General features: G+C 48.1%; 1 protein-coding gene across 7 annotated transcripts in view; it reads right to left on the bottom strand.

The window, feature by feature from the left end:
- Positions 1-210: 210 nt before the first annotated feature.
- Positions 211-10,922, bottom strand: part of Mfsd11 (major facilitator superfamily domain containing 11) — a 23,511-nt gene continuing 12,799 nt past the window's right edge. For 6 of the 7 annotated variants that reach the window (XM_037201286.1, XM_037201288.1, XM_028889755.2 and 3 more), the window contains 5 exons: positions 8,865-8,930; positions 6,765-6,890; positions 3,665-3,839; positions 1,934-2,069; positions 211-1,352 (listed from right to left, as the gene is read on the bottom strand). In XM_037201286.1, the coding sequence (XP_037057181.1) occupies positions 1,188-1,352; positions 1,934-2,069; positions 3,665-3,839; positions 6,765-6,890; positions 8,865-8,930 (668 nt within the window). In that variant the 3' untranslated portion in view covers positions 211-1,187. The remainder of the gene's footprint in view (positions 1,353-1,933; positions 2,070-3,664; positions 3,840-6,764; positions 6,891-8,864; positions 8,931-10,922) is intronic. The other variant, XM_037201287.1, reaches the window with a different exon arrangement.

Below are 10,922 nucleotides of genomic sequence, written 5' to 3'. Positions count from 1 at the left end.
ACAGCTGGGCTGTTACACAGAGACAACCCTACTTTGAAAAACCAAAACAAACAAACAAAAACAATGCTTTATTAGATACAGCAATGATTATTCAAACTTATACACAACACACACACACACACACACACACACACACACACACACCGAGTTTGTGAATTTGAGCCAGATGTTGAGGCTGGAAGAGTAAGAGTTGGAGGCCAACCTGGAGTACATAGTAAGACCTGATCTTGAGCTTTATTTACTATCCCAATTGTAAAAGTGTCAGCTCTTATGGAAGACATCAACAGTACTTAAGCATCCTCTCAGACAGGATAGCCGCATAGAACCCACCAGGATGGTGGTTTTTATTGTAACTGTCAGGAAAACCACAGCAAAAGTCCCCCAGTAAATATTCTTTACTTCCCTAAATATGCTTTTATTAATTGACAAATGACAGTCTTTACTTCATTTCATGACACGTAACTGGCCACTCCTTGCTAGGAATGGTAAGGTAAGAGAACTTGTTCAATAAAGCATTTCAAGAGAAGTTAAGTCTCACGCCAAGTGTGTGTGGTGTCTTCTCACCCTCGCAGCATTCGAGACAAGGGCAGGAGCGCTGTCTGCTGTACAAAGTCTAGGCCAGCCAGGGCTGCATATCAAGATCCTATCTCGAAAAGACTGGTGCATTTTAAATTGTGTGCTGGGCACTCTCCATAACCCCAACACTGGAGGCAGGAGGGTTGCAAGTCCAAGGCCAGCCTGGGCTACACACAGTGAGACCCTATTTAAAACAACTGTGTCTCAGCATCCTCACTATACATCTGAAACTCATTCCCATGACCACACATGGAGCGGGACCTGCTTCCTGTTCCTAAGTGGTGAAGTACACTCCGTAGCTAGCAAGAATCCTGAGTGACACATGGCGATCAAGGCAGGATCTCTCCATGAGAACGAGGACGAGGAAGACATGATTGTAAGGAAATGAGGAAGATGGGTGGACAGACATCTCTGAAGGGGATTCCCTTATTCTGCCAGCTTTAAACTGCCAGGACCTGTAAACTTTAATACCAACTCTGCCCGACTTAACAGTGTTGGTTCTTTCGTTTTCCACACTCAGCATCATCCAACGGCTAGGGCATGATGACAGGCAGCCACATTAGCCGGCTCTGCAATGCGACCAGCTGCGTTTCCTGGAGACGTGGGCTTCGTCAAATACTTCGGTAGTCAGAGCCTCGGGCCACAATGGCAGCAGCATCCCACTCCACAGTGAAGAATGAAATGGTTCCAAAAAACCCGAATATCACCATGACCAGGAGTTGCCAGTGGAGGAGGAGGTAGTTGCTGTAGAAGAAAGCCACAGCTGCGCAGATGGACTAGAAAAAACAAGAGGAATCACCGAGTGGACCCGGGGCCTCAGCAGCTCCCGTCAGCCTGCTGCTTCTGCCCCAAAGAACACCTGCGCTGGTGGTGCCCATGGAGACAGACTTCACTGGTCACCAGCTCACGACTGTACCCGAACTTGCCTGACAGCCACAATCAAGGACGCTGTGGGCGCTACAGAAATACGATAAAGTAGAGAGAGAAGTGTGGGTCTGGGCGATGAGAAGGATCTTGTACCTTTCCCCTGAGTGCAGAGACCAGCATGAAAATCTCTCACCCAGCTGTGCATGGCGGCGCACGCCTTTAACCCCAGCACTCAGGAGGCAGAGGCAGGCGGATCTCTGTGAGTTCAAGGCCAGCCTGGGCTACAGAGTGAGTTCCAGGCCAGGGCTACACAGAGAAACCCTGTCTCAAAAAACAAACACAGCCACGAACCACTCTCACCCAGCCGGGCTGCTGCAGCCGGGCTCTACTTCAGTCCTCTTTCCGGGGTGCCCAGCTTTCACTGGAAACCCACGGGAGGGGTGGCAAGGACAAGGCGAAGACAAGGACCGCAGCGCAATCCAGAGGTTACCTGGACAAACTTGAAGACTGCGAAGGCTGGCGCGCTGTCTTCCGAGTAGAGAAAACCCAAAATGCTGAGCAGCTGCGTGTTGAAGCAGCTGTCTCCCAGGCCCAGCAGAAAACTGCAGAGAAGGGCGACTTCTTTGCTGAAGAGAAGAAAAGTAGACACAGGACTGGAAAGACGGCTCAGTGGTTAGGGCATGTGCTGCTGCTGCTGCTGCTGCTGCAAGGGGCTGAGCTTGGCTCCCAGAACCCACTTCCAATGCCCAGAGGACCCGACGCCCTCTTCTGAACTCCACAGGCACCCCACATGCACATATATATAATTTAAATAAAAAATAGGCCAGGCACATGCTTTTAATGCCAGCACTCAGAAGGCAGTCAGGCAGACCTCTGTGAGTTCAAGGCCATCCTGGTCTACATACTGAGTTCCAGGACAGCCAAAACTATCTTGTAAAACCAAAAATAATAAAATTTTAAAAAAATGAAATTTTTTTTTTTTTTTTCCGAGACAGGGTTTCTCTGTGTAGCTTTGCGCCTTTCCTGGAACTCGCTCAGTAGACCAGGCTGGCCTCGAACTCACAGAGATCCACTTGGCTCTGCCTCCCGAGTACTGGGATTAAAGGCGTGCGCCACCACTGGCCGGCGAAAAAAATGAACCTTTAAAATAAATGTAATGTGTAGCACCAATATTTAGTACCACTAGAATATAGAAACCACACTCAACAAAAGCCGTTCACACTTGTTTTTGTTTTACTTGGTGAAGGGGCTGCTGGGGTTGAGTCCAGGGACTCCCGATGCTAGGTGACTACTCTACCACTGTACTACTTCTCAGCCCTGCTTTGCGACAGGGCACCACCACAGAACCCAGGCTGGCCTGGAAGGCATGACCCTCCAGCCTCAGCCTCCTCAGAGCTAAGGTCACAAATGTGCACACATACCCCAAAAAAGAAATAAATACTAACATTTCTGAGGCCTTTTCTGTGGTATTAGGTATTAAGCCCGGGGGCCTTCCAAATTCCAGACAAACATTTCACACTCACAGTGTTATGAATCCAGCCCACCTACTAGAATTTGTACAGTAAGAAATTATGCTTAAATGCACAGACCTTTGCATTCTTTTTTTTTTTTTTTTTTTTTTTTTTTAAGATTTATTTATTATGTATGCAGTGTTCTGCCTGCATGCCAGAAGAGGGTGCTAGATCTCATTACAGATGGTTGTGAGCCACCATGTAGTTGCTGGGAAATGAACTCAGGATCTTTGGAAGAACAGCCAGTGCTCTTAACCACTGAGCCATCTCTCCAGGCTGACCTTTGCATTCCAGCAAACTCTGATCTACTCTCTTTGGAAAGCAAAGACTGCCTTTGGGCTGGGCTCCCTTGGGTTGTGGGTTTATCCAGACACTGCATCTCTAATGAATTACGAGTCAAGGCAATGAATCAACAGCCTTACACGAGGCCGACCACTCGGCTGACGGTCTGCCTCGGCCATTCCTCTTTGACCCTCCGCTAACACTGGAGTGTCACTGCTCAAGATGCCGAGAATGAAATTCTGATCAGATGTCTCTGCACTCCTGCACAGATCAAGGGATGCTCTGGATCCCTGCTTTAATTCCTCCTGGCTCCATCACCACTTGACACATGACCACAGAAAGCCGACAGACTCTGAGGAGGACTAAGTGCTCCACTTCAAACCTCCAGCCGTCCACTCCTCCCGCCTACCCTTAAACCACTAGGATACCTGGGCCTGATGTACGCACTGCTGTTAGTTCCCTCCACTGGGGCGATGGGTGCATCTCCAGGCATGTTGAGAAAGATCAAGTAGAAGGCGACAAAGTGCACCAGCGTGCCCAGCAGCACGACTGGATTTCTGCCGAAGCGATTATTCTTGCTCAGCAGACCAAAGAGGCTTCCACCTGCAGATGAAGACACACGAACACTTCAAAGTTTCCACCCATCCCAGAACCGGTCGCAGGCTATAATATGGAGGCAGGGAATGAACTCTCAGATGCTTGTTGTATCACAGTTTGTCCAGCTTGTCATGACTAGAAGCAATCACTGTGAAACTGCAGAGTGCCATAAGTGCACGGAGTGATGACAAATGCTCTCAGGAAGGGCCACCCTAAGAGCTCGCATGGCTTGTCTGTGAGGCCTAATGACTGAGGAGACTAAGGGGGCGAGGAGCAAAAATTCAAGGCCTGACCCAACTACAGTGAGTTCAAAGCCAGCCTGGGCAAACTCCATGAGATTCTATCTCAGAGTTTTAAAACTGGAGTAGGGTAAGCAGCTAGCTCAGTGGTGGACTGTTTGGTCTAGTATACACAAGGCTCCAGGTTTAATTCTGACCATGAAAAATTTTAAAAAGTTAGCAGTTAAAAAACTTTTTAAAAAGATTTATTTATTTATTATGTATATAGTGTTCTGTTTGTATGTATGTCTGCACGCCAGAAGAGGGCACCAGATCTCATGACAGATGGTTATGAGCCATCATGTGGTGCTGGGAATTGAACTCAGGACCTCTGGAAGAACAGTCAGTGCTCTGAACCTCTGAGCCATCTCTCCAGCCTGTTAAAAAACTTCTAATGTAAGCCGGGCAGTGGTGGCACATGCCTTTAATCCCAGCAGAGGCAGGAGGATCGAGGCCAGTCTGGTCTACAGAGCCAGTTCCAGGACAGGCTCCAAAGCTACAGAGAAACCCTGTCTTGAAAAACCAAAACAAACAAACAAACAAACAAAAACAAAACAAAAAAGCCTACTAATGTTGGGTTGGAAAGATGGCTCAGTGGTTGGTTAAGAGGTCATGTTGCTCTTTCTAAGGACCTGAGTTCAATTCTTATCACCTACTTCAGATGGCTTCCAGTTGCCTATAATCCCAGTCCCAGGGGAATCTGACACCTCTGACCTCTGTGGGCACTCGAATTCATGTGCATATACCCCCCATACACACAAAATAATAAAGATAAATTTAACAAAACAAAACAAAAAAAAATTAATGTAAACAGGGTTTGGTGGTATACACTTGCAACAAGCTTGAGACTAGCCTGTTGTATATGAGTTCCAGGTCAGCCCAGAGCCACACAGAGCAAGACTATCTCAGAAAGAAAAGAAAAGTTACACAGTTCTGTGACACAGTGGGGGTAACTACGGTTAATGACAATTTCTGTAGGTTGCAAAAGAGCTAGCAGAAAGGATCTGGCAAGTCCTGTAACACAAAGAAATGGTAAGTACTTCAGGCACTGATGTGCACGTCACCCTGCCCTGGGATCTGGCGGTCACACAATGAGACGCCACACTGCACCCAGCCGCCTGTGCCCACATTGCCAGCACAGCCCCTCTGGAACACAGCTTGGAGTCCCTAGCGCTCTGCTAACCTGCATTCTTGTTCTTAACGAACAACAGAGTACACAGCGTTTTCCTGGATTCTGTGAGCTATTTCTAACCCTGAATTTGAAGCCAAGTGAGAGAGGGTGGCCTGGGGACCCCCAGGCTTGTGATTGTCTGAAGTGTGGGTGAGCTGTAGGACTGTCACTGGCACGTAGAAACTGCTTTTGTCGACAGCGCCAACTCACCTGTGCCCCCGGGAAGTTGAAGGTGGGGAAGGCCTGGCCCCACCTTTACTTCCCAGCAGTCCCTGCTGCTCTGCACACACACACACACACACACACACACACACACACACACACACACACAAACGCACACACACAGATCACAATGAGAGTCTGTGGAAACTGAGGGGACCCAAGCCTCAGTCTGTCTCATGAGCTGTCTCATTCCAGCCCAAAGCCAGGAGTCCTGCGGTACCTTTCCGTCAGTACCCTAGTCCAGACCACACCAAGGTACCAGCAGGTCTCTTGCCATCTATCTAAACTGTAGAGACAGCAGAGCCCTGCAGACAGTCACCTTGTATGACATCACCCCAAGCACGAGCACTCATTCCATGAGAACCCGGCTGTCCCCTCAAGCAATAAGGAATTCTTGGAACCACCTTGCAGAACCAGAACTCTAACAGCTGACCATGGTGTAACCAAGGCTGCCGAACAGCACACCTCCTGCCCAGGCCCCATCCCTGTGACCAGGATTCTGATCCCATCACCCAAGCAACAAGGAGGGCTGGGGTGGGAGGGGTGGGGGGGTTCGGGTGTCACAATGGCTTCCAGCCTATCCAATAAATTGTGAGCTCTGAGGTTAGGGAGAGACCCTGTCTCAAAGAAATAGATGGAGAGTTATAGAGGACTCTAGACGCCCTCTATTGGCCTGTGTGCACACACCACATATATACACAAATAAGTTAAAAGAAAATAGTGATGATAGAAAAATAAAATATACCATTTGAATAAAAAAGGTGAAAACACAAACTCAAGGACGATAGACTTAAGATTCCTATCTTTATTATAACAAAATGTTTTTGTTTTTCTTTCTTAAGTAGCCCAGGCTGACCCCAAACTCACTATACAACCAAGGATGACCGTGAATTCCTCTATTATCCCATTTCCATCTCTGAAGACTCAAGAATGCAGTCATGAGTCATCATACCTGACTCCCCTTCCTTTTTTAAATTGAAATAGGGTCTCTTTTTATTGCCTAGACTAACACTAACCTTGAACTCCTACAGAACCAGCTTTCCAGCCTGACTTTGAATGAAAGGGTTTTTTGTTGTTATTCTTTGTGACAGTTTTACTATGTAACAGCCTTAGCTATCCTAGAACTATTTATGTAAACCAGGATGGCCTCGAACTCAGAGACCCATCTGCCTCTCAAGTGCTGGGATTAAAGGTGTGCACCACCACTGCCCAGCAAGTAAAAGGTTTTTAAACTAAAAAACAAAATGCAAACAAACCTACCTAAAATTTCTCCAATGCCGATGAAAATTCCAGAGAGTCCAATAAGGCTTTTCTCTTCTGTCCCAAATTTGTTTACGGCCCCAATACAGGTCCCGTACACCCCAGAGAAGAATGTCAGCTCCAGACCTGAGGGGAGAGAAACCAACTTTACAATAGACAGCCACTGTCTCCTTTCTGGACTTCTGCTTGCGTCTAGTAGCAGTTGAGCTTGACACATATGACAAAACCACAGAAACCAGGACTCAGAGGCGAAAGTGCTTTCCATGGGGCAGCTTTATGCCACATAAATGACCAGACAGGCCTCTGTGGAGGGCCTGCCCCCACTTTTTCCCCCCAGGCACTCTTGAGCAGGGAGAAGTGGGAAATACTTGATAGAAATATAGAGGAGAGAGAAACACAGATAGAAACATAGGATAGCCTTGGGAGGGCCTCGGTCAAAATTCACCAACCCCTCCTGTCGCTTCTAAAGGGCTATTTATAGAAATGCCAAGGGGTGGAGCAAAACACCTCCCCCTGGCACAGCCAAGTGCAGATCCTTCCATACACCTGGTGACCATGTATGTGGTCAATCCATCCCCTAATGCAGCCCTGCTGTGTAGAGCAAGCTCAGATCTCACTAGGAAACCTTTGTGGGCTTCCACAGTCTTCTCCGAAAGCCTACAGGAAACTTAATTCCCCACAAAGTGGCTTTGCAGGCACAACCTTCAGGTGATGGACCCACACAATGGTCCCTCATGATGGGATCAAGCACTTTTTTTTTTTTTTTTAGATTTATTTATTTATTACGTATACAGTGCTCTATCTGCATGTACACCTGCAGACCAGAAGAGGGCATCAGATCTCATTACAGATGGCTGTGAGCCACCATGTGGTTGCTGGGAATTGAACTCAGGACCTATGGAAAAACAAGCAGAGCTCTTAAGCGCTGAGCCATCCCTCCAGCCTGGGATCACTCTTACAGGACACACCAGAGTGGCTTGCGTCCTACTCTTGCCAGCCCGGTGACCACACAGCAGGATGACAGCCAGAACCCTTCCCAGAACCTGACCATGCTGGCACCTGCTCTCATTTCCTAGGCTCCAAAACTGCTGCTTGCAGCTGCTGGTGTTTTTTGAGACAAGGTCTCACTCCATAGCTAAGGTTGGTCAGTATGTGCCACAACATCAGGCTCAAACTGGGTTGGGGTTGTTGTAAGATTTACACTTTACTATGTGTCAGGTGTTCTGCCTGTAGCTGTGTCTGTGCACCATTACGTGCAGTGTCCACAGACACCAGAAGAGGGCGCTGGATCCACAGGAACTGGAGTTACATGTGAGCCACCATGTGGGGGCTGAGAACCAAACCTGACCCCCTAGAAGAGCAACAAATGCCTTATCTGCTGAACCATCTCTCCAGCCTGTTTTTGTTTTGTTTTTTCGAGACAGGGTTTCTCTGTGTAGTTTTGTCCTGGCACTCACTCTGTAGACCAGGTTGGCTTTGAACTCACAGAGATCTGCCCGGCTCTGCCTCCCTAGTGCTGGGACTAAAGGCATGCCCCACTGTCGCCCAGCTCCCCAGCCCGTTCTTTGGTTTGCCCTCCATGGCCCTGAGCCTGCTAGGCAAATGCTCTGCCACTCAATTACACAATTACATCCCAGTCCAACCACAACTTTTTTTTCTCTTTTCTCTCTCTCTCTTTTTTTTTTTTTTTTTTTTTTTTTTGATCCTCCCACACTGAATTAGGGCGGCCCCTGTGATTGGCTGTCACCAACAGAACAGAGTAGAAATGCTACAAGGCTAGGTCCAGGACAGACCCTCAGGAAAGGTTGTTCAGCTTTTCCTGTTGTCTTTTTGGGGCCTTTAGACACTCTGAGGCCTGGCTCTCCTGTCAATCACATGGAGATCTCACGGAGGAGGAGGTCACTCAGATAGCTATGTAGAGCCCTGATGCTACATGAAGACTGACTGACAGTGTGACTCAGCCTTCCATCAGACACCAGGAAGACACCAGCCATGTGAACAAAACTGTGTCAGAGGCTCTGGCTGCAGCTGGCCTCCGAGAGCAGCCTGGGGAAGTGGCATGGGGTCGCATAGGCAGTTAGGGCAGAGAGCAGCACACACCTGTGTAGGCAGTCGTGATGCTCAGAAGGAGCATCTCCTTGGTGACACATAACTTCAGAGACTTTTCTGGAAGAAGAAAAATTGGGCAGACTTAGCTAGATTTTAATTGGCAACCAAAAGTTCTAAAAACCATTTCCTTCAGCCAGAACATTCTTCTCATCGCTGTAGCCAGTAAACAAAGAACCTAAATTTTCAGATTAAAATGCATGAGGCATGAACTAAGTCTGCCCTGTAAATAGAATGTTTATTTCAAGTGCTTAAATATGTTCTGGAGACACACTGTCCTCAATGTGTTTTTAGCTCTTAATGACAAGAGGGGAGGGGGAAAGAAACCAGAATTTCACAAGACAATAAACCACTTGAGCAGACACTACAGACAGGCTACACAGGAAGTCAGTCAGCAGAGTCCTTGGGTTGGAACCACCTGGAGCTTCCTGACCCACAGAGACCAACTGCAGACCCAGGGCTTCCCTGTCCTGCTATTTGCAGACTGTGATGTCTGCCTCTGCACTGAGCTGTGTGCATGAGATCTGCAGGGATGAGATGCATTTCTAAAAAACACCCCCCCCCCCAAAGATAGGGTCTCCCTGGGGCTCAAGCTGTACTGGAACTTACTTCGCAGTACGAGACGGTCTGAACAAGTCCCTCTCCCTGGCACTGTCTCCAGAGTCAGGCTTACAGTCTTAGATTACCATGCACGCAAAGTTTCATCTGAATTTGTCTTTTTTTTTTCTTTAGACAGAATCTCCTGTATCCCAGGCTAGTCTTGAATTCCTCAGTAGCTGAGGATGACAACTGAACCTCTTGTGACTCAAGAATTGGAATTACAGGCTGAAATGGAAGGATTCATAGGTTTCAGGCAAGCCTGGGCTACACAGTGAAAAATCAGCCTAAAAAAGTTGCTAAATTGCAGTTCCTGTGAGTTTAACTTCAGTCCTCTGACCCCCTGATCACAGGTGGATATTCTGGCAGACAAGTTCCTAGACTACAAACCAGAAAGCCAGAGTTCCAGCAGTGGTAAGTCCCATTTTAGTCAGGAACCCGGCTATAACTTAGTTACTGACAGCCAAACGCCAATTTGTAATTATGAATGCATCTCTGAAACACAGGAAGTGTGTGAGAGCCAACTTAAACAGCTCTAGGACAGCATCCACATCCTAGGTCCTTTCTAAAAACAGGCCTTGTGCCGTGTGAGCCAGGCCACAGGTGACGAGATCAAGAATCTCCACGCTGGCAGAAGGGACCTAACAACTCATAAATCCCCAAGGGCCACAGGCACTGGCAAGTCCTGAGAGCTGATGGCTTACAGCAGGCTGCTCCCATGGAGAAGAATGGCCTTCGCAAGAGTCTCTCCTGGGAAGCAAAGAAGCTGAGAGGCTGTGGGCAGAAGCTGGAGTCAGAAGCCCGTCTGTGTCTGAGGGAATGCTTGATCTGTGTGAATCACTGACTTTGCCTGCTAAGTCAGCCCCGGCTCAAACCTACTCCATCCACCTACTGACCATCTGGCTGACCTTTGGTGGTACTTCCTGACACCTGCTGTCCAGTCAGTAAGATGGTGCTTGTTTGTACAAGTTCCAGCCTGGACACTGATCATCACATTCCCAGCTGCTAACCGCTAAGCTGCCCACTCCCAACCTCAGGAGCAAGGAGTGCTCCCCATCTCCATCTTACAGCCAATAGGTACAATTTCCTCTATGCTCCAGGAACTGTTTGGTTACTTGTGAACAGCTCTGAGTGGACTCATCCAAGTCCTGGAAACCTCTGCTTTCTTCTCTGGAATGGAAGTGTCAATCTCGGCCTCCTACAGAACCCTCCAAACCACTCGTGAGCACGGCAGTAAGGAACCACACGCAAAGTTTACCCGAGTCTATGGCCCGAAAAAATCCTCAGTGGGCAAGTGCAGCTGCTCTCAACTCCAAAGTCAACACACAGGGTCCCCACACCTGAGCCCCCCGCCCAGATGGGCAGCATTATCACTGATTTTTCACACCCCACATCAGAGACACTGGTGGAAAAACTAGCATATTTTAGAAGTGCATACCTGGAAGACTGAAAACA

This window comes from Peromyscus leucopus, chromosome 8b, assembly GCF_004664715.2.
Source record: "Peromyscus leucopus breed LL Stock chromosome 8b, UCI_PerLeu_2.1, whole genome shotgun sequence".
In the NCBI taxonomy this organism is placed as follows: Eukaryota; Metazoa; Chordata; class Mammalia; order Rodentia; family Cricetidae; genus Peromyscus; species Peromyscus leucopus.
The sequence above is the reverse complement of the archived record's forward strand: the minus strand, read 5'-3'. Positions and strand labels throughout refer to the sequence as shown.